The sequence below is a fragment of the Pyrus communis genome, chromosome 11 (genome assembly GCF_041283825.1).
Source record: "Pyrus communis isolate YQ-2024b chromosome 11, ASM4128382v1, whole genome shotgun sequence".
Classification (NCBI taxonomy): Eukaryota; Viridiplantae; Streptophyta; class Magnoliopsida; order Rosales; family Rosaceae; genus Pyrus; species Pyrus communis.
This window is the reverse complement of record NC_142575.1, coordinates 32,721,027-32,743,515: the sequence shown is the minus strand read 5'-3', so window position 1 is coordinate 32,743,515 and position 22,489 is coordinate 32,721,027. Positions and strand designations below refer to the sequence as shown.

At 37.0% G+C, this 22,489-nt stretch overlaps 4 protein-coding genes and 1 pseudogene across 5 annotated transcripts; 1 reads left to right on the top strand and 4 right to left on the bottom strand.

Moving 5' to 3' along the window:
• Nucleotides 1-2,148: 2,148 nt before the first annotated feature.
• Nucleotides 2,149-3,108, bottom strand: LOC148693299 (uncharacterized). The gene has a single exon (XM_088680617.1). It carries the CDS (start codon nt 2,849-2,851, stop codon nt 2,261-2,263), a length of 591 nt encoding a protein of 196 aa, XP_088536743.1. The 5' UTR covers nt 2,852-3,108; the 3' UTR covers nt 2,149-2,260.
• Nucleotides 3,109-4,078: 970 nt separating this feature from the next.
• On the bottom strand, nt 4,079-6,893 carry LOC137743680 (small COPII coat GTPase SAR1A). Its single transcript, XM_068483612.2, has 3 exons — nt 5,849-6,893; nt 5,214-5,345; nt 4,079-4,592 (listed from the first exon to the last, which is right to left on the bottom strand). Exons 1-3 carry the CDS (start codon nt 5,975-5,977, stop codon nt 4,272-4,274), a joined length of 582 nt encoding a protein of 193 aa, XP_068339713.1. The 5' UTR covers nt 5,978-6,893; the 3' UTR covers nt 4,079-4,271.
• A 510-nt stretch (nt 6,894-7,403) lies between these two features.
• LOC137743681 (universal stress protein PHOS32) lies at nt 7,404-8,898 on the bottom strand. Its single transcript, XM_068483613.2, has 4 exons — nt 8,346-8,898; nt 8,101-8,210; nt 7,841-7,959; nt 7,404-7,733 (listed from the first exon to the last, which is right to left on the bottom strand). Exons 1-4 carry the CDS (start codon nt 8,524-8,526, stop codon nt 7,658-7,660), a joined length of 486 nt encoding a protein of 161 aa, XP_068339714.2. The 5' UTR covers nt 8,527-8,898; the 3' UTR covers nt 7,404-7,657.
• A 4,126-nt stretch (nt 8,899-13,024) lies between these two features.
• Nucleotides 13,025-15,386, top strand: LOC137743302 (uncharacterized). Its single transcript, XM_068483169.2, has 6 exons — nt 13,025-13,323; nt 13,438-13,509; nt 14,070-14,140; nt 14,454-14,589; nt 14,869-14,949; nt 15,057-15,386. Exons 1-6 carry the CDS (start codon nt 13,186-13,188, stop codon nt 15,243-15,245), a joined length of 687 nt encoding a protein of 228 aa, XP_068339270.2. The 5' UTR covers nt 13,025-13,185; the 3' UTR covers nt 15,246-15,386.
• Nucleotides 15,387-15,642: 256 nt separating this feature from the next.
• LOC137741767 (DNA mismatch repair protein MSH6-like) lies at nt 15,643-22,040 on the bottom strand (annotated as a pseudogene). Its single transcript, XR_015953605.1, has 19 exons — nt 21,916-22,040; nt 21,543-21,645; nt 21,397-21,450; nt 21,218-21,292; nt 20,966-21,034; nt 20,755-20,838; nt 20,394-20,588; nt 19,401-19,951; nt 19,192-19,319; nt 18,949-19,042; nt 18,669-18,853; nt 18,294-18,495; nt 18,083-18,184; nt 17,829-17,991; nt 17,162-17,451; nt 16,967-17,077; nt 16,566-16,646; nt 16,358-16,457; nt 15,643-16,232 (listed from the first exon to the last, which is right to left on the bottom strand). The product of XR_015953605.1 is annotated as a DNA mismatch repair protein MSH6-like (transcript).
• Nucleotides 22,041-22,489: the final 449 nt, after the last annotated feature.

The window sequence follows — 22,489 nt, the reverse complement described above, 5'->3', positions numbered from 1 at the left end:
GTTTGTAACTATTGAACCCCTTCTTGTTTTGCTTAATATATGAAACAAAATATTTATAACTGAAAATATGCGTATATTGTGACATCCCACATCGCCCAGGAGAGTGATCCTTAAATGTATATTCCAATCCCTACCTAGCACGAGGCCTTTTGGGAGCTCACTGGCTTCGGGTTCCGTAGTAACTCCGAAGTTAAGCGAGAAAGGGGCTAGAGCAATCCCATGATGGGTGACCCACTGGGAAGTTGCTCGTGAGTTCCCAAAAACAAAACCGTGAGGGAATGGTAAGCCCAAAGCGGACAATATCGTGCTACGGTGGTGGAGTGGGCCCAGGAAGTGATCCGCCCCGGGCCGGGATGTGACATATATCCCTTGGAATTCAATTTTCTTTAACTAAAACCCATAATTGTAAAATTTTCTAATAAAAACCCAATGACTAGGCTCCAACTAAGCAATATCCATAATTAAGTATGACTTGGCAAAATTGTTATTTTTGGATGTCTAAATTACCCCTAATATCATTGACTTTGGGTCTATTACTTCTTATCTACATTTATTTTATATTATTTCATTCAATTAAACATTTTGAAATGTTTATGCAGATTTGGAAAAGAAAAATTTTAGTGTCATGATTTCAATGCATATTAATAACAAAAATTATATGATATTAGAGTTTTGATTCCTTATATAGTTGTTTTCACATTTATGTAAAAATGAGCATTATTTTTCCTTTTCAAATAATTGTAACAGGTAAATTGGTATTTTTCACAAATGTACAAATGTTATTTTATTCAAAATTACCAATATTTTACACATATAAAATAACAATATAAGCTCCAAGTAAAATAACAATATAAGTTCCAGGTAAAATAATACATGCAAAATAATTTACCTACAAAATAAATAAATAAATATTGTTTGATTCAAAAGTTAATTAAGTTATTTGCATACACACACACATATATATATATAATAATAATAATAATAATAATAATATCAAAACGTGCCTAACATATGTAATAATACATGCAAAATAATTTACTTATAGAATAAATGAATGTTGATAGATTGCAAGCAACACATAATAATAACAAATGTGCCTAGTATATGTAATAATACCTGCAAAATAATTTACCTACAAAATAAAAGGATGTTTTTAGCCAATTGATTCAAAGTTAATTTATTACCTATATTCTACTTTAAAATATAGGTAATTTATTTCACACAGATATAATAATAACAAAATGTGCCTAATGTATACATGCAAAATAATTTACCTACAATGATTGTCAAACAAATATAAGAAATGGAGCAGATGATGATAAGACAAGTAAAAAGTAGATACTTTTGTAATAATAAAGCTCTTATTTGCTATAATTAAGGTGAATAATTAAATTCATCAACATAATTAGAGTGTTGTGGCACAATTGTAAATATTTTGAAAATAATAGGTATTTATTTGTTTCCATGGAAGTTTATTTCAAATTTGGGTTTTATTTGGATGTTTAAAATGAGATGGGTTTTGATCAAGGAAATAAGTGTTGCATAGACTTATATCTAAAGAAACCTATTTATAATTGCTAATACCAATTTACTCTTTTAAGTTGGAGAGCAGTAGTGATTGGATAGATGAAACTGCCATGGGATCTTCTACTTCTTCTTCCTTGCATGTAAATACCTTATGTTTTAGGTTTTGAAACCAAACCAATCGCTTGCTTGCCCCAAATTCCAATGGCTCCAATCCGATTGGCATCCCGGGCGGTCCACGTGTGAGCTTTTTTCCCCTTGCTTGCTTCCCAAGTCTCCCCCAATGCCATTGATAGGCCCATTAAGTAATTTTAATTTTCATAGATTCTAGTTTTATGATTTTTCATCTTGTTCCTTACATTTTTAGCTAGATATCTTAGATTATTCTTGTTTCATCTTCCCTATAAGGATCGTCATCTCTCTCTCAATTAATTCTTTAAATCTCGTCGCTAATCTAATTTAATGAATATTGAAAATGATTTGTTGTACACATAAAAATTGAACATAAATGTTCTCGCAATCTTTTGTATGAAGGTTGAAGAGTAAACTCTATATTATCAAAATACATCCAATTCATTCAAGACCCAAACGAAACTGAAATCAACACTAGTAGCTAGTTGATGAACAGGTAATTTTACACGAATATATCTCTTTGGATTAAGCTTTAATACATATATGGTTCACATACAATTAATCTCACATTACATCAATCATAATCAACGACATTCTTCTTAATTTAAGTTGAAAATAACCAATGAGACTTCTTCTTGTCAACCTTCTTCTCCTTAATGGTATCCAAGTTCGGTTTCCAAGTACCCTTGCCCGAAAGCTGCCTACTCAAATAGTTTGGTCTCGAGTCCAAATCTTCCGGCAGATCAAACTCCGGCACATACCTGCTCATGACCTTGGACGACGTCCTCTCCATACTATATTCCCTGTCCTTGTTTGGCAACACGAAAGCTTGCCCGGGATCACCTGCCAGGCATATTCTAGCGAACAAAGGTAAAAACCCTGGCGACCTCGATTGTAAAACCAAATTTCCACTTAAAAGAACACCGCGGATTTCTTCGGATGACAACGGCACTGGTTTCCCTCGCTTCATTGGCAGCATTACGTAAACCTTTTTCATGTCGAGCTGCATGTCTGCAGGCAACGGGGTTGCCCTTTTTTCGGGGACAGGAGAACCGAATTCCACGACGACTTGCTGCGGGTTCTCTAGCATGAGCTCAGCGACGGTGATGGGGTGATTGAACTCATGCACAGAGCCGTTGGATAATATGACTTTTCCGGTGGCATGGGATTGCTTGCTGGAGATGGAATTGCCCATGATGATGAGGTAATTATTAAGGGCTCAAAAGAAAACTAGGATTTGACGAGGAGTTGAACAAAATCTGGGGTTTACTCACATTTTATATAGTGGGATTCTTCTTAGCTTAGCTTAGCTTGGAAAGGATAGGATAGGTTCATATGTTGGTTAACCAACTCCATCTTGGTGACGGACATATAGTTGACCTATATTAAATAAGGGAGGTCGAGGGTCGTCGGTTCAACTGTAACTATGTTAAGTTGTTAACTAACTAAATCTATTTACAACTAATTTAATTGCGACTCGTTTTCGTCCGTCAAAGCTTATGGAAAATCACTTTTGATCTCTGCTAATACCTTTTTTCCTTTTTTTCTTTTTTTTTTGTTGATTTTTCTATTTCTTTGGCTTGGAATATTAGTAATATGACTTTGGGACTTAATAATGATACGACCAGCTCCAGCTCCATAGGGCTTATATCAGTTTACTTATGCTTGCTTAAATGCTCTTGCGTACTTTTACGGTCCCATTTTTCACAAAAATTGTGAGCTATATTGTTATTACAAAACAAAATAAGACAAGCATATAATGTTCTACTTTCTTGCTCTAAAATAAAAAGGGTTATTATACAAAATGGTCTCTGAGATTTGCATGATCAATAAAAATGGTCTCTGAGATTGAAAATCAATAGAAATGGTTATTATACAAAATGTTCATAACTTCTTTAATACTCAACTCGAGACGAAGAGAATGGTATCTTCTTTACTGCTAACTCACCGTGGTTGCCGGAAAACTGCTTGAAAGTGGCTAACTCGAAAATGGTTAGCCACTTTCGAGCCGTTGTCCCAAACCACGGCAAGTTAGCCTTCGAAAAAGGTACCATTCTCTTCGTCTCGTCAAGAAGTGTTATTTTCGTTTTTCAATCACTTGATTTGGTTGAGTATTGAAGAAGTTATGAACGTTTAAAATTTAACCAGTTGCCGGAGAGTTTGCCAGTTTTCCTGCATACCAGTCACCTTTCAGGCTATTTTCCGGCCATCCCTAGCAACCATTGGGCTTCCAAATATGTATAATCTTATTCTACACTTTCCTTTCTTCATTTTGATATATTATGGGTCGAATTTGGTTAAGAATCGATTGAGTTACAAAACTTTGAAAATTGCTCAAAATCGTTTTTAACAGAATGACCAAAATCATGGATGGTGGACAATCTCAGAGACCATTTCTATTGATTTTCAATCTCATGGACCATTTCTATTGATCATGCAAATCTCAGGGACCATTTTGTATAATAACCCAAAAAAAATTTAAGAAAGCAGTGACATTCATATTTCCTTCTACACAAATCCCAAGACAAAGAAAGAGCCTAAATAAAACAAGGGAGACTGAATAAATTTTCAACTTAAGGCGCGACAAGTGGTAGTACACCTTGTCGACCATCCTCCTACTTGATGTATTGAGAGAGCCATTTGAAACCATCGCCGTACCCCATTTTCCGTACAATGCTGCACATAAACACTTCTAGCGGACGGACACTTGAGTCCGTTAGGTTTACATTCCCCTTGCCAGTGGTGAAGTTGGTCAGCCCAAGGTGATATCGCAACTCATCCTCCGAGGCAGCATATGGTAGGTCAATCTTGTTCCCTAGAATTAGAAATGGGACAGTGGCTAGGGCTTCATCCGAAAGGAGTGCATCTAGTTCCTTTTTGGATTCTGCAAACCGCGCCTTGTCATAGGCATCCACCAGGTACACCACAGCATCCACCTGTAAACACCTCAAATCATGTAGCTATGATTAGCTAATGTTGGAGCCTTTACATTGCTGATGAAAGTTCAAACACAGCATATAATGGACGATAATAAGACAAAAAAATATAAATTCAAACTTAAACATTCATAAAAGGCCAGAGGAACTAGGTTCTATAGTGTTAGGCACAACTCATATGCAGTGCACAGAAGATCCAACGTAAACACTAAACACTTACACGTATTTCATACATTAGAAGGCTTGATTCAAATTTACACACACCCAAAAAAATAAAAATAAAAAAGGTTGTATCAAGCAGAGAACGCACACAACCAGGAGTCCAGGACGACAACAACACATTGCTTCCAAGATAAAGGGAAAATAAATTCTTGAAAGCAACCACACCAATACAGGTAGTAAACAAAAAAATTCAAGAAGTGAGAAAACCAGACTTTCTCAAGGGACAGGAATAAGCAGACCAGAAACGATGCATTAAACCATGAATTTCTGAACTATGGAAAAAGTGAAACCTCTCGCAAGCAGGTTTAGGTCCAGGAAAAGACAATGGCAAAGAACTCCGCAGAGGTATGAGAACAAAGCAAAAGTGTGGCCGTTAATCAAGCTTTATGTATATCTAACCTTTGCATAGTAATCCCTCCAAACTCTGCGAGCAATCTGATGACCTCCCAAATCAAAGGCCTTGAACTTGATTTTCCCAATGCTCAACTCCTCCGATGTTGGATACTGCGTGGGCTGGTGCTGCACCAGTCTCTGAAAACGAGTGCAACAAAACTCAAATTGTTACCACACATGACAACAATACATTTGCAAACATCCTAATAATCAAAGCAATCACCAAACTGCACACAGATAAAAACAACCGCGGATTAGTGTACTTGCTTCAGTTTTGACTTCTAAAGCTAAAGGTTCGGGAAAAAACTTGAATCCGGTGATTTGATTTGGGGGCTTTCCCATTAAGTTTAAATGATCAACTTTGACCTCAGTTCCGAGTTCCAACACTTGTTAATTTAACCCCTTCTCTTGTGAATCCAACTCCCAAATTCCAATTCTTTTCCTCAATCCTCAGTCTTCAACTTTGGAGAAGAAAATTTAATCTAATCAATGAATTCAAAAGATTGAAATTGAAGTAAACGGAACATTTCTGATTCCTCGAATCCGAAGTAGGAGCCAATCGATAAGGAAATTAAAGCACAAAATTCGAAAATGAATAGCTGACAGAGATAAGAAAAGGGGGGCCGGAGGAAGGAACCGACCTCGTCTTTCAACATGTGGAGCAAGGTGGTCTTGCCGGCGTTATCGAGGCCGAGGAACAAGATCTTGGCCTCTTTCTGCCAGAGACCGAGGGACGCGAGCACACCGTAGAACCAGTCGAACAGAAACATGCTGCTGCTACTGACGGTGACGGTGATGCTGACACTGACGCCGTATCGGAACGAAATGGATCGGGTCGAGTTCGGATCTACAGCAATAAAAGCCTTATCGGATCAAGGCCTCCGACGAGAGTTCACTGAGTCTGCGATCCCTAATTCTAATTCATTCTCCGCTCGCTCTACAAGGTTTTTTTTTTTTTTTTTTTCGAAGAAACGATAGTATTTCATTAACATAAATGAACACTTACAAAGATGTCATATGAGTACGTATACTTCAGTGATTAATTTCTTGATCTGAAGGTAATAAGCACAAATACAAATGATTTGAAAGACCCTATACAGACATCACACAAATACACCACATACGCAATACAAAAACCTACACGAGAGGCTACAAAAAAATTCGCATAAGCGACACAAAGGCCGAAACAACATACCAGTAATAGATAACTAAACTAAAAAAACAAAAGAAACAGGTTTTGCAGCTGCAAGTTGGCAGAAGGCGTGGGGAGCAAAGCCCGAGGCACATGCAGAAATGTCGGGAGGAGAGCGATGCCAACTGTAGCCGGGACGACCTGAGAGAGGTGGGGAGGAAAGGGTTCTAGCCAGAGCCACCATAAACGTCGTAACACCATCACAAACCTGAGAGATGGTGGGAAAAGTCGATTGTGGTGAAGGGTGGAGGATGGCTGAGATGGGGATGAGGGGAAAGAGGAAGGCGATGAGGGGAAAGAGGAAGGAAGGAAGAGCTAGGGAAAGAAAGGGAGAGGCTGCCACCGGCCTTCAGCCATAGCCAGAGGCCGGCGGTGATGGGGAAAAACTAGGGTTTGGTTGGGTTTTTGGCTGGAATGGCCAGAGAGAGAGAGAGAGGCAAATAGACCACGCTCAAATTTCATAACTGGTAACTGGTCAGTCTCTAATTAATTAATTAAAATATACTATGTAGATAGGCGGGGTTTCGCTGTAAATCTATTTCACACGTTCAGTTTTGCTTGGTGAATCAGTGATGGACCCTAACATACTCGTACTTGTATTTTTTGGCGTATGTTAGAGCTTAGTTAAATGAGAGTTTTAACGAAACACTTCTGATACTGTTATGAAATTTGAGTGTGGTAGTTGTGAGGATAGTTGAGATTGTACCATAAACTTATAAGCACATGCAATATTGACTTATAATTGAAGTTGAGGTGCATGCTTCGTTTGGGCCGGCAGAATTGTGAATCTTGTCACAATTGATCAATTCTGTTGGGGTTGTATCATAAGTCCTCACAAAATTTTTCCTTTTATCGATAGAAAACTCTTTTACCTTTACAAGAGCTACTTAATTAGCCAGCCTTCATATTTAGGTATTAGCTTCTTTAAAATTTCCTTCAATTCTTGTTCAGCACTCTGATCATTTGTCCTACTAGGCTTCAAGGGACAGAGATAGAATTCATAATTAACCACAAATCATGATCATACATATATATTGAGGACATGGCAGGTACAAGTTACAGAAATCTTTTCTTATAATTCATTTTCATCTTCTCTTCAATTTTTTTTCATCGATTCATCTGTGGAGTGAATTGACAAATGCATACATTTGTGAAATCCGATCCCTCTTCCCTTCCCACCCCCAAACCCCATTCCTTTGCCTTTAGTTAATTTAGAAATTGATTATGATCATAGACGTCGATCTATTATTTTCGTTGATCAGGATTTCTTCACAATCACCACAGGACAATCTACGTGTTTTGCGCAATAATCACTCACACTTCCAAGAAGAGTCCTGCAACAAAATATCAAAATTAGAACAAGATATCAGATGTAATTACTTATATCTATTAAAAATAAACAAATTCAGATAATTAGTTGATGTGAATGAATTAATAATACCTCTTAAAGAAACCATAACCATGGCTTCCCATGACCAAAGTGTCAGCTTTGAGTTTCTCAACCGTATTACATATCACATTCTTTGGATCTCCCTTCCCTACTACTCTCACAATATGCGCCTGCAAGCATGCAGAACATAAATTAATTAATTAACCAACTTACAATTAACTTTAATTAATTGAAAAACACAAATTAAAGTCTAAAACAATTGCAGAAAACACACACATATAGCAGAGTCTAATTAATTAATCAGTAATTACATTGGTCTGGAAATTTCTGTAAACGGCTTCAGCTCTTTGCATCACTGAATTTACCATCTTAGTCCCGTATTTTTCCATGGATCCAACCACATCGTTCGAAAACATATATGCTGCAATATCAAGTACACGCACATCAACTCCAAATCAATATTTCCATTTCAGTATTCCAAATTGATTAATCAGGTCCAAAATTAGAAACTAAAAAGTATGTAATTAGTTGTAATTTGTAAGGGAACGTTAATTACCTGCAGCGTCGAAAGTGGAATGGACTGGCTGCGGTTTGACATAGAGAAGAACGAGAGTGTTGTTTGCGTTTTGAGAGGAGAGGTTTCCCAGACACCAGGAGAGAGCATGCATGCTCTCTTCGCTCTCGTCTACTGCCACCACAATTTTGTGCTCTCTGCTCCTCATGTTTTCGGCCTCCATTCAATAAAAATTGCTGAGTTTTGCCCTGAAGAACTTTGGTGCACGTATGTGGTATTGGGAAAGCTTTGAGGCCTCAAGATATCGATAACACAAACCCGAACGCAAATATATATAGGGGCTACTTCACTTGTGCCGTGGTTTTTGATGGTTTCTAGTTTTTGGTTCAGCTGTGGGATTACATTACATTTCATTAACTAGATATGCAGACAGTAAAAACAACTGGTCCATCTCATCTGGGATTGGAAATGGTGGCCAAATTATATAACTTAAGCTGTAGTGGCTTTAGACTAACAAATTAAACCAGTTTGCAAAGGAAACGGTTTGAACTAGTACTAGCTCTGTGTGACGGAATCTTGAGTCAATAGTACATTGTTACTGCGTTTAACATGGCCATGTGGCAGAGTGTTAAATGACATATATAGTCATTCTTCAACTAGATATTTATTGACCGAATGGTAGTATTACCTTGTGCCACTGGGTCAACATCTTTGCTGAGGAAAGCGTAAGTGGGTGCTGATTAAATTTTGAATTTTTTCAGCCCACCAAACCACACATGTTACAATCAATCATAAGGTAAGGTATACCGTATAATATATTACTCTCCAATAATTCACATGCATTCCGCCCGCCAGAATATGCTATGATAAGCATAACAGATATTTAGGACATCTTGGCGTACATACCAAAAAAAAACAAATAATATCTTCTACTTGTTTCTATAGTAACAGTATAGAAAGCTGAAAATGTGTAAAGGTAAAAGATGCACTTTTTAACGACAAGTAGTTTTGATTTGCAGAATAAGTCACTTCTCACTATGTTGTGTTGGGGTAAATTACTTACAAGATTTCTCATTTTTGAGTTTTTAATAGTTAGATTCTCGACCACAAGTACATCAGTTAATGTCTAACGGTTAAAAAATCTAGTAGTATACTCCATAGCATTTTCAGTTACGTAGTGGGATATTTATATATGAAATAATTTAGATTAGATTCCATCAAATCCAAATTTAATACTAGAACTTTTAGCAGTAGATTAGGGACCAGCTATAGAGAGGTAGGACTCGGGACAGGTGTAGAGAATATCTAACTTGGGAAGCGTCACGTTTGTCAACCTGATCCATAAGGCAAGTCAAGTGAAGGAGGGAATGAATAGCTTCAGCAATTCCAATCCATGTCGTTTTAAGTCGTCCAAATCTGTTGCTGTTGCCGTTGCTGTTGCCGTTGCTTGTGCAGCTTGATATTTCTTAAAAGCTAAAGCACCTCTCCACTCCAATCCATCATCATCTCCTCATCCGGTAACGAGTGGTCGCCAAATGTAAGCCATAATATTAGTATTATTCTTACTATCTTCCATTTCAATTTTGGAAACTTGTTAGAATACTTTCAATCTTGATGCTCAAGGTAGGTATTCTCAAGTCTCACGCTTTCCCAGCCTACCTCTAACAGTTGAATATGGCCCGGCCCAATATATGCCCAATCCTGCCACATAAAATTGGGCTTTCCTAGTGGCTTTCCCTCGCCCATTTATTTCCTTTGTTTTACCAAAATTAAAAGACAGCAGCCAAATATGAACTCTAGTGGCTTCTTATGATACTATGTTTCAGTTCAACAATGAAATAAGGTTGTTACTTGTTAGGTACAGCATAGCCTTTGTAATCTCATGTATCGCTTTATAAATTTATTAGGGAAATAAACTCTTTTCCTCCATCTTGTGCTCGTTTGTACTATTGGTTGTTTAATTTGTCGTTTAAGTGTGGAGATTTAAGCACGTATCAAATTTATTATGTTTGTTAAAAAGAGAATTTTGTTACATATAAGCTAACGCATACCGAGTGAAATTGGATTTTGGTTATGAGGTGTTTGGATTCCTCCTTTTGTGCTGTGGTGTAGATAATGAATCTAGGATAATATGCTACAAAATTTTCTACCAAATCTGATATTATTTAGTGTTTCATCTGAGCATTTATTCCGTCTTATCATACCACAACATTTTTTTTTTTTTTGTTACTTTAAATTTGCTTATAACTGTTTGCTTGGCTTCTTTGCTTCGCTTTTGGAACCTCAAATTCCCATATAAGGTTGCAGGGTGACGATGTGAACGCTAGAGGCGACAAATTAACTTATTGAGTTGTTAATAGGTATTTATTAAAATCTATTTAGTCTAATTTGATCTTACACCATTAGTATCATTACAAAACTCACTTTTATATTTTGATGATAGCAAATTAAACAAAATTAAATAAGTACTTATTAACAATTCAATGAATGTGATTAGCTGCTGCCAAAGACGAACTTGTCGAACATTCTGGACTCGACTTCTTCGGGTAGAGAAAGAAAGAGGTCGGTATTGTATTGTATAGGGTTGGCTCCAAATGTCCCCACCACAAAGTGCCGACCACTTGCCTCAAAACCTTCAAACAGTTGTAAGTCCATACTATGTGGATATGTATTGATCCCCTGTTTCCCATTATTCCAAATATCTAATATCTACATGCCATTTGTTGCTTTGTGATTAGATAACTCCAAAAAGACGGATAAGAACAAATGTCACCAGTCCACCATTCTTATGTCTCACTCTCACAATATTTTTTTTTCTTTAATTTCCATTAATTAAGTATATTATTGTTGTTAGTACAACAATTTACATATTTTAATTAAAAAGTCCATGTTTGCTAATTTACAGTTTACATAATTTTGATAAAAAAATGACCTTGTAAATGAAGAAAAATATAACCAAAAAGCCTGACACAATTGAAAAAAAGGAGAGGAATATGAGGTGCAGCAAGGAGCATTCGAAGAAGCAGCTCCGCCGAACGACACTCACGGGTCCGTGCTCATGCGTTTTTGGACTTGGGTTTCGGTGAGCGTGTTTCTTGGCCGTCTAATCATATAGCCGCAGTGGGGACCATTCAAGTTTAAATTTTAGTTTGTTCAGTTTTTTTCGACCGTTGATCAACGATCTCACGCTCAAAATTCAAAGGTGGCAGGGACAGGATAGGTAGGAATTCGAATTGGACACGGACGGGAAGGAAAATAGTGTCCTAACCCAATAATATACGATTAGGAACCCCTACTACTTATTTGGCAACTGTTTCCCAATCAAATTATATATTTAACCTGACGGCATTGCCCCTCTCTCCCCCAAAATTATGCAAATTACAAATATCACATATCAAATAATCAGCAATTTTTCTTTTAATTTTTCCCTTCTTTTTGGGATTTCAGAATTCATATAAGAATTTAGGATCAGTTATCTTTTACTATTTTACAGTAGAAAGACATATGTGGATAATAAATAGAGTAGATCCATATTTCAAGCATATTTACTAATCCAAACAACTTTTTTACTTAAAAATTACACCAAAAACTGAAAGAGTTGTTAGTGCTTAACCTAATGGTGCAAGCCGGGAAAGAAGCTGCGAAAAGTCTAAGGGAGATCAAGAAACCGACCGTCTATGAACTTAGTCAGACTAGGATATGTAAAGTGTTTTTCGACCGCAAGAGGCACATGGGCATTCTAACAACTTAATGACACAAATGTCTAGAAACAAGTCTATCCAAACGTCAATCAGGCCACGTGACGATTCATAGTCAGTGACATAGGCCTAGGATGGGACGTAAACGTGGTGAGACCAGCGATTAGAGAGACAAGGTTGGATAACCAAGACCGAGCAAGATGCTTGGTACACATCATCTAGAAAAACGTGTCATTTTCAACTGGGCACCTGTCACTTCATCGGCAATACCTAGCTAATAGGTGAAAAGGTGTCAGTACGCTAGCCTACATATTAGTGGCGTATTAAATGCCGGGTTGGGAAAATCCAAGGATGGGGAGTTCATTGAGGGCCTACATAATGGGGCGAGACCTCTTGTATTGGGGTCGAACAACTGAAAGGAAAGAGAATTCATGTATTAGTTGAGCGCCATTTTTAGTCTTGAAATCAATATAATCTGACCAATACAGTGAGTGTAGTCGAGTTTTGAGGAGTGAACCACTCAAATCTTTGAATCTATTTCATTTCAGACAATTTTCCAAACCCACCAAACATTTAGTATTTTAATTTGTTACCTTACAAAGTTAGAGCATTACCACAATAAACATAACATGAAAACAAACTCATCCAAAAAACTTGATAAGAAATCTTCCGACTCAAAACGAGTCAAACTGAAAACACGAGCTCTTATTTTCGGGTGATGCAGAGTTTTGAATTACTGTCACTTAGAGCTATTAGATTCAATTGACGAGCTGTTCCCTTTTCTTATACAAATGCTTCTTCTAAACGTTCTAAATTTGGTATAAATTGAAGTGTCTTTGACCGCGCTGGTCAAGTCCTGCATCCATATATGTATATGACGCGTCAGGACTCAGGGCAATACAACGAATAACAGTATTACTAGTTAATTAAGTGAATATTCGTTTGATTTAGATATAGATAAGTGCGGGGCATTTTTGGAATTTCAGTCACCTTTGCTTTATATAAAGTCCAATTTTTCGGACACGCGTAGAGAGAAAGAACTGAACACAAACAAAACACAGGCACACGGAGACAGAGTTTTTTGAATTAAAGAGAAGTTTTTCGAAATAAAGACAAGTTTTTCAACAACAGACCACCGAAACAGAAAGAGAAAGAGGGGCAATTGAGGGAGTTTATTGAAAAATATGGGAGACGTGATACTGTACGTGGAGGAGGATTCATGCTCGGCAGTTTCGCTCTGCAGGATTTGCCATGAAGAAGAATTCGGAAGCTCCGATCATAAGACCATGGAAGCTCCCTGTGCATGCTCTGGAACTGTTAAGGTACACCTCAAAACCCAGTTTTCTCTCATCTTCGTCTTTTGCTTTTCTGCTTCCGTTTCCGAATAATCCTGAAAACGATATATAAATTCTGTTTTTTTTTTTTTTTCTTCTCAGTTTGCACACAGAGATTGCATACAGAGGTGGTGCAACGAGAAAGGCAATACGACCTGCGAAATATGTCTCCAGGTAATATTCAGCTGATCAGATTTCGTATCTCTGGGTTCTTTCGAATTTTTCATTTTTTGTTTTAATTTTTTGTTCCGTATTTTATTTTGTGTTATGTATTAAATGAATTGTTTTTGCTGTTTTGCTTCGTGTTTACGTATCCCATCAGTCTTGAAAAATCGAAATGGGTCCGATGTCCTTTTTTTTTTTGTTCTTTTTCAAGTCGATGAGGATTCTTGGCGTTTAAAATTTGTCTTTTTCCCGTAACTTTGGTTTATGTTCAAAGTCTTTCTTTATGTCTGGGTTAGTTATGGTTATACTCTTTGCTTCCTTCGTTCCGATGCAAAACTAAATAAAACGTTTCATGATTAATATCGTAGTCCTGAGTGTTGTAGTAGGAGAAGTTATTGGCATTCTAAAAAAATCATTACATATCATCAGGTGTAATTTCCGCTTGTGTTTTTATAACAAACAAGTGCGTTATGATTTTTTAAAAGTGCTAATGATAGCAAAATTTAAATTGGAAGAGAAAAAATGGTGTCGATGAAGTTTGACTGACCGTAAAATATGTATATGTGCAGAGCTATGAACCAGGATACACAGCACCACCGCCAAAAAAGACGCAGATAGATGACTCAGTAGTAACAATTAGGTACGTCTCATATCTTCTTAAGTATCCAGAATTAGATATATATCCGCATTCGTTGCTTTACGATATTTAATTATTTCTTTAATTTTCATTTTTCTATATAATTAATCAAATGCACGTTTATTTCCATATTGATGTTAATATATAGTTGAAGAAGGAGGCAGACAGACTGTTTTGCAAGTAGGTCTAAATTCTAATGGTTGTATTGACAACATGGGAATGTGATTAAGACCACTAATTGGAATGTTTCTAAATTGCGCATGTCCTTGATTTGATTTGATTTATTTTAAATATGTAATTGTTTATTTGGTTGCAGAGGTAGCGTGCAGGTTCCGAGAAGAGAGCAAGAGGAAGAGGAGGGCGCAGGAAGCCCAAGATATGGCTACTCTGCGTCTCAATGCTCGTCTGCGGCTGACAGAAGTGCATCTTATTGTCGATCTCTCGCTCTCCTTGTAAGTTTGTTTTCTCCACATCTTTATGCACGTTATCTAACCCAATATAATAGTCTAAAAGGAGCATTTTTTTAATTTTTTTTAATTTTTTATATTAGCGATGATCCATTTTAAATTAATCTAAAACTGTAGAGAGATGAATTCAAATTTGTCTCCATTTGGCAAACACGTAGCTCATCTTTGACCTTCAGTATATTAAAAAAAATGTTAATTAAAATCCTGTCCAAAGAAACATGCTTTAACTCTGTTACTTAACCATGAGTTTGAATTGCATTGCAGTTTACGGTGGTGTTGCTGGTGAGGCATCTCTTTGTGGTGATTACCGGTACCGACGAAGATTACCCCTTCACGCTTCTAACTGTAAGTACCAGTACTACTACCAGCACAGTACCTACCACATTGTTATTTTGGTGTGCAAAGCTTCCTGCTGAAATGTACTTGTTAATCTTGATTTGGCCGCGTTTCAGGTGCTTATTCTAAGGTCTAGCGGGATTATCCTGCCAATGTACGTATTATTTCGAACAATCACAGCCATCCAAAACAGCATCCACCACCAGTATCATCGATATCATCGTTATCAGCAGCAAGACTCTGACTCTGAAGATGAGACCGATAGCGAAGACCTGGCTGACAATGAAGAAACTCAAACAGTTTGACACACAATCTCCAATTGTTTTTTTTTTTTTTTACTTCCATTAATTTGTAACAAACAGAAACAGTAGAGAGCATCATATGATCCATGCCCATCTGTCTTGACGTATATACGAAAGGAAATAATATCGATTTTTTTTTATTTTTTATTTTTATGTTTCTTTGCTTGGTTAAAGATTCAGGTTAAGGTTTCCAAATCAAATCCTGAAAGTAAGGAATCCAAACCACCCACCAAACCTACCCAGAATAAATAATGAAAAGCATTAAGTAGGTTAATTTTTAGGAATTCAGCAACCTGGATACTGGTCAGTACTCAGTAGGGTTAACAACTCATCTATCCAACATAGACAACTCACTTTTATGATAAAAGATAAATAATAATGTTACACACTAATACCGAACTAAGCAACAACCTTCAAAGCTCGTTGGGTCCAAATTCGGAACCAATATGTCGACACTTGAACAATCATTTACAATGGACGACAGCAATTTGCCCTATTCAGGTGATGATATAGCTTCTACGCTAAGGAGTTGGTCAATCCTCCCCAACTAGAACCAACTGGCTTGAGGCTCTATATATCTACTTGTCCCTTTTAGTTACACGTTCCCGGAACCCTTGGTAAGACAATTAGCAAACTAGCAAGCTTGTCTGGTTCTCATAAAAAGTTCCGGGTCATGCTCATATTAATTGAGGGCAAGGTGCTTTAAATATAGATTATATACATGTTGAAGAAAACCATAGATGACAGCGAGATGATGGCTCAGATCGAGATCATGCCTCACAACCAAATGATTGCATTTCAATTACTCTTCTTGTGTTAAAGATGCTAGTAAGGAAGCAATACAAGGCAAAGATCCCTACCAGCTAACCGTGCAATGTTCACACCATAGCTTTTAGGGCATGCACCAGGACTCATCCTGTAAAGGAATGTAACTTCTTCCACACCTCCATCTCCATTTCCAAGTTGGCATGCCATATGACAGAGTGAAACCTATCAAAGAAGCAAGGAAATAAATTAGACACAGTTCAATTTATAGCATCGGCGTACAAGATGATCTTATCACCAATCTTGTCAAAAGAAAATATAGATCAACCACAGAAGAATGAAAAAAATACCTTAGAATTATTTTGATAATCTACAGCTAGTCGGTGATAATGGGTAGAAAACATTCCTCGGCACTGGACCTTGTAGATAAAATGTTCAAGAACTGATTCCCTGCCAGTTCAAGAGGACATACAAAAGTTGAAGAGGAAACAAATGAAAAACACAAGATTTGGGTAAAGGCAAAATCATTCACAAATATCTAGCATGATTGGCTCTTACACAATGGCTTGTCCATCTGAAATTGATGTTCCACGTCCAAGTTCATCCAGTGCCACCAATGAATTACGAGTAGCTGATGATTACAAACAATATTGAAATATATATTTAGCACAATGAATTTCTTAAATCATAACACCTTCGTCTATAATTTGAAATAATTTCAGAACCCAGTGAACTGATATACTCATTACACTCATGAGTCATGGCACTAAATATTGAAATAAGTTGAGAAGACATGATTTATGAATTTTCAAGAGAAATGCATATCATAACCAAGGATTAGAACCAGAAGAAATTTTTTCAACTCACACAATCTATTTTTATGAACACGGGAAATCAGAACAATACATTTATAACACTAAACTAGTTTGAACCAAGTTGCTCTAAATAGTAATCTCACCAGCATTGTTGCAGTTTCTGATAGCTCCGTCAGAAATGTATACCATGATATTATCTTTAGCACCCATACGTACAAAGATTCGGTTGACAGGAGCAGGAACATCTGCTCCTAACTGCCGAAGAAAAATGATCACACATTACACGGCAATAAATACAAGAAAGTAAGAAATTCAGACAATAAGAGAAGACTACATTACCTGGGCTAAAATCACAGCCAAGCAAACTTGGTGAATAAGAGTAGACTTTCCACCCATGTTAGGACCAGTGAGAAGGATAAAGCTCGCATGGCCAGAACCTCCAATGGCAGTGTCGTTGGATACAAATGTACCCTTTCCTAAAGAATCACTTCTAAGAACAGGATGTCCCAAACTTTTTGCAGAAAAACGGGGTACTTCATTACTGCATGATGAACTCATGACCACTGGCTGACAAGAGGGTCCTTCAAAATAATCACTTGCAATTGCTAGACTGATAAAAACATTGATTTCTGCAACATGTGTGGTCAATGTCAGCAGTGAACATAAAATAGACACTAATTACTGAATTCATGGACTTGTTAATTGAAATACATATTTAGAATTGTTAAACCCAAATTATTCGGAAATCAACTATAGTTAAATCTGTTTAAAATGGACCAATATTTAGCTACATCTTTTGGGGAATCAAGCAGTACTCTTATGTGTGTGTGTGTGTGTGTGTGTGTGTAAGTTCTTAGTTCTCATATATTGCACAACATGGCAGAATGCTCTTACTAAAAGAAAATGCGAATGAAAAAATATGCTCCAGACTCCAGTCTATCCACTGAAGTTTGACTAAAATCGATTAGAAGAAAGCAGCCAATGCAGAGGGAAAATGATTGCAAACCTGCAATCACAGAGACCAATTGTCTCCATTTAAGACGATGCCTGTTGAAACATCCAATGAACCTCGGCAAAATGCTTTTTAGCGAGGACTCCTTATCAGTTTCAGCTAGCGAGAGCTCTGTCAATGACTTCTTGATATCTGGTGTCCAGTACCTTGAGAAACCCTGCACGTTTGAACACAAGGAAGGCATGTTCATATTAATATAAAACCATTAAAGCTACTTAATGCACCATTCCAAAGATTTTTCTACTTACCTTTTTAGATGAACATAACTCATAATCCGAAGTAATACTGCTGCACAGACTTTCCAGCATTTCCAATAGGTAAGAATCTTTTCCGACTGTGACATAAGTGATCTGCAACAGACAACAGAAGACCGAAGTTACGTGAGATTGTAAAGTTTCTACTTAAAAGTATACTACTGGGAAATCAAAATGCCAATTTGTCTTCCATAGAAGTTCTTACCGATTTATCTCCAAGTAACTTTCTCTGTTCTTGGAGGTGGTTTGCTAAATGAGACTCTATCTCCTTTACTTTTTCACAAGCAGAGTCGTACTCAATATCGACTCCTCCATGAGGTATTATACGACCTGAATTATTGGCTTCTACCCAATCAAAGGCATCCTTTACCTTTAAAACAATGAACAATAGGATGCCAAGATTTCTTTAACAATGAAAGATGCACGTGCATACCAAAAACAATCTTTAAGGCACGAAAATTTTCTTATGGCAAGATATAAGATGAGAAACAATATCTTTTGAAATAATACAAATACAAACGCAAAAAGCAACCTATATCTTTTAAAATAATACAAATATAAATGCAAAAAGAAAACAATACCCAGTGTTAGCAGATGATGCAGTTGTGCAGATTCAACATTTTCCAAGATAACTCTAAGAGAACAGCATGTTTGATTTGAGCCATGAGTTCACAACCACGTAAAGCTGAAATAAACTCCTGAAGCTTTTTTTTTGCAGCATCCTCATATAAAACCACTTTATTAGCAGTCCTTCCGCAAGCATTACTGCATCCAGTCACATTCAGTTACTGTAAATCAATCTTTGGAAACATCAGTAAGTTCTCCATAAGCATATAATCAACTGTTATTCCTAGCTTCACCTACTAGAGCAGACATGCACAAGCAACCGCTCCATGTCCAGAAGCCTAGAAATTGCTTTTCGAAATTCAAGTGCATAAGAAAGATTAACTCCCTACAAAGAAGCATATATAACATTTGTATGTTAGAAATGCCAAAGTGCTTGGGTATCCAGTTCAAGTCATCTAGATACTGTACAATAAGATTCAGTTTTTCAAGCGAAGAAAATAAGAACCAGAAGTAAATTGTCGATATAATGTGTCCCCGAAGACTTGAAACAGCATCGTGGCGTTGCTTTATTAACTCTGCATGATATAGAAGTCTTGCAAGCCATGTTCTAAGCAATCTATTCCCAAATCCAGTAATACAGTGGTTCAACTGTGCATACAATGTCCTTCGTAGAGCTACATCATCTAAGAATTTGAATTTGAATAAAAACGAACCAGAAAAGCTAAAGAAAATACGAAAGGTTTACCCTGAAGAGTCTCCATTTCTGTTGTTCTCGAAAATCTCAAGGTTCTCTAGGGCAGCTGAGTCAAGAATCATGTATGGTTTTCATACGGTATCACCAAAACCAGAACTTGGAACTCAAATATTGCAAATCTGAGTAATGGCTCGTCCAGGAAGGCCTGTTTTAAATAGAAAAGAGCGCCTCCAAGAGGTACACTGATTCCATTCTCACCTGCTCTCACCTGCTCTCACCATCTCTGACAACACTTCCGGCAGGCAACCATAGCCATCTTCTTCCAAATGAGAATCACTGGCATGAAAACTGGCATTCTTGGGAGAACCATAAACCAATTGATCATCGGCGCGCCTGTATGTACTTCTAACTTCCTGAATAGTTCTCTCAGCATCCCAGGATTCTGATAGTGGGACTAACTCATTCACCAGAGGACTTCTTGTATGCCTTATCAGCACTTTCTCTGTTTTAGGACTAAGTAGTTTTGCAGGTTTTACAATTTCAACAGGCCTCAGCTCAGACAGGAGACAAGACAAGGCACTGCACTCTAGATCATCTCCAAACTGGTATTGGCAAAGCAATACTAGTAAAAAACAGATCCATATGTAACAAACAATTCACCACAATGACCTTATGATACATCTACATCAGCATCTTATGAAATGGTAATTAGGAATAACATAGTCACAATTTGCCCCAATGATTATATATATGCTCAAATATCTAAAAAAATAAGGGAAATGCAGACAGCCACAAAGTCCAGTAGGCACCAGAAGATCACACTATCAGACCTTTTACATTCATAATAGGCACACATTTTTCACCTATTATGCTAAGCGGTTACCAAACCCCTCTCCCCTCCCTCTCCCCCCTGCTTTATTGAGTGATACTCCAGTCCAGTACAGGGAACAACGGTATTATGCATGCATATATGTCTATGATTATGAGAATAATACATGAAAACTAAGAGAACAAGATGAAAATGATGTTCGACCAGACTCATACCTGCCCAAGAATGACCCGGCTGGTAGCAACATCAATTACACACACCCCAAAAAGGCGCTCTGCAGTTTGGTTTGCCAAATTCTGAGAATTTTCAGTCACTGCCATTAGATAAGAAGCATCAAGGTTTGCTGACACCATCTCTCCCTCAGTTAGTGTTCCTTTTGTAACCACTGCACATATTTCACGTTTCACAACCTATACACCAAGGTAAATTCAGAAGTTAATACCATTTTTTCATTAATAGCTTCAATCCGGGTATCAAATTACAACATGCAGTGATAAGAATTATAATATAGAATATCAAATTAATCAGATGACAAATATTCAAGGATATATACCCACAAGTGAAAGATGAGCATACCTTATCTCTAGAGCCATCCTCTTTACGACGAAGATCCATCTGTTCAGGTGTTTCTGTCTGCTCCACAACCAGAACTCGATATCCCTGCCAGTCAAGGCAGCTTAAATAAATCTCCCTCCATAGTGTGAAAGAGGCTTCACATAGATGTTGAACTTCAACGAAAAAGAGTAAGAAAGATATCTCCAAATAAAGTGACAAGAGTAAAACCAACCTTCCTAGCAAGTTTCTCCACATTCATTGAGAAGTTCTTCTCCGGAAATCCACAATGGGGTTGTTCACCCTAATATTAGGCAACGACAAATCACTAACTAAAGAAAAACAAATAGGAAGCACAATGGGTGCATCCAAAGCAATCCTAACAAAACAAACCTCAGAACAATCGAGATAAAATGTGAAATGAAAGAAAATGTTATGTGCCCACCCACAACAGCCAACACCAAGACAAAATTTCAAGATATATTACCTGCATATACTGCAGACCAAGTTCTTTTGCTGCTATATGTGCATCCATTTCAAAAAGTTCATAAAACTAGCCCATCTGCTCAAACAAAAATGAGATGTTCCTCATTTGCCAGCACTAATGACCCTGAATTTGTGTAGCATAATTTGCCATTACTTAGCTACTGGTAAGGACGAGCATACCTTGAAAAAGAGAACTTTGTCCATGTGCTTTGACTTAAATTCCCACCATTGTCTCTGAAATATTAACATCTCACTAAATTAAGAGTGTTCATAATCGTTGATGCCTCAAAACCCTTTAGGCTACTTATCTATCTAGAAGCAATTACCTGGCCACCTAATAAACTCTTTAAGAATGCGGGAGGTAAGTACAGAGTTCTTGGATCATAATTTGCATCTCCAAGTCATCTTCTTTTGGCATCCATGCGCTGTCTGTTTCCATACCAGAGCAGTTGAGCAAAACATGTATGAAATTGGGCATCTACATGAAAGCATTAATGTACTAAAATTTTATTTTTTTCATCCCTGTCATACACAAAACAGAAATACAGTAACAAATGCTGTCAGTATAGAATTATACGATGCCTGTAGCCATACAACAAGCTTCAAAGACAAAATTAACAGTAACTAAAAATGGAAAATAATGGATTGCATTTAGACATAACAATCCCCAACTCACAACTGCGAAATAGTTAGGCGTACAGTAGGATGGCCCTAAAAACACCAGTAGGATTAAGTACAAGAAACTTACTCCCTGAGGAAGTGCAACTTCTCAGCTTCACGCAAGCTAAACCTTGCTGAGGCATCACAGATAAAACGGTATCCATCCCATTAGTCGCCTTTGTCACTGCAGTTCAGCAGACTCAAATTCAGTTCCACATAAAGCATAAACCAAATCAACTTGAGCATCCATTGGCTGGCAATAAAAAAACAAATGCAGAACTCCAATAAGACACAATTACATACAATAAATTTTCTAATCGAGTCATATAAGATAGAATAACTCTAGCTTGACTTACATTTTTCAAAGCATGGTAAATCTACTTCTAAAACAGTCATAGAAACTCACACACATGGAAAACAACGAATTTAATGAAGAGGGGCACATGAAATCCCCTCCAAAATGTAGTAATTTTAAACAAAATCACATTCTCATCTCCAAACACAATCAACAAATAATGAAGAGAGGCACATGAAATTGATCGAATGATCAATTACAAGTATGTTGTCTAATCTAATTGCTATAAAGTCAAAGTATATCAATAATTATGAATGC

What these genes read in the sequence shown, in the direction of transcription:
- LOC148693299 (XM_088680617.1), bottom strand. Translation starts at nt 2,851, where the DNA reads ATGGGCAATTCCATCTCCAGCAAGCAATCCCATGCCACCGGAAAAGTC.
- LOC137743680 (XM_068483612.2), bottom strand. Translation starts at nt 5,977, where the DNA reads ATGTTTCTGTTCGACTGGTTCTACGGTGTGCTCGCGTCCCTCGGTCTC. An exon ending in TCCACATGTTGAAAGACGAG is followed by an intron (nt 5,346 to 5,848) that starts GTCGGTTCCTTC and finishes ACTCGTTTTCAG; the next exon opens with AGACTGGTGCAGCACCAGCC. An exon ending in GGAGGGATTACTATGCAAAG is followed by an intron (nt 4,593 to 5,213) that starts GTTAGATATACA and finishes AGGTGTTTACAG; the next exon opens with GTGGATGCTGTGGTGTACCT.
- LOC137743681 (XM_068483613.2), bottom strand. Translation starts at nt 8,526, where the DNA reads ATGGAGGCCGAAAACATGAGGAGCAGAGAGCACAAAATTGTGGTGGCA. An exon ending in TTCCACTTTCGACGCTGCAG is followed by an intron (nt 8,211 to 8,345) that starts GTAATTAACGTT and finishes TTGATATTGCAG; the next exon opens with CATATATGTTTTCGAACGAT. An exon ending in GGTTATGGTTTCTTTAAGAG is followed by an intron (nt 7,734 to 7,840) that starts GTATTATTAATT and finishes ATTTTGTTGCAG; the next exon opens with GACTCTTCTTGGAAGTGTGA.
- LOC137743302 (XM_068483169.2), top strand. Translation starts at nt 13,186, where the DNA reads ATGGGAGACGTGATACTGTACGTGGAGGAGGATTCATGCTCGGCAGTT. An exon ending in CATGCTCTGGAACTGTTAAG is followed by an intron (nt 13,324 to 13,437) that starts GTACACCTCAAA and finishes TTTTCTTCTCAG; the next exon opens with TTTGCACACAGAGATTGCAT. An exon ending in GACTCAGTAGTAACAATTAG is followed by an intron (nt 14,141 to 14,453) that starts GTACGTCTCATA and finishes ATTTGGTTGCAG; the next exon opens with AGGTAGCGTGCAGGTTCCGA.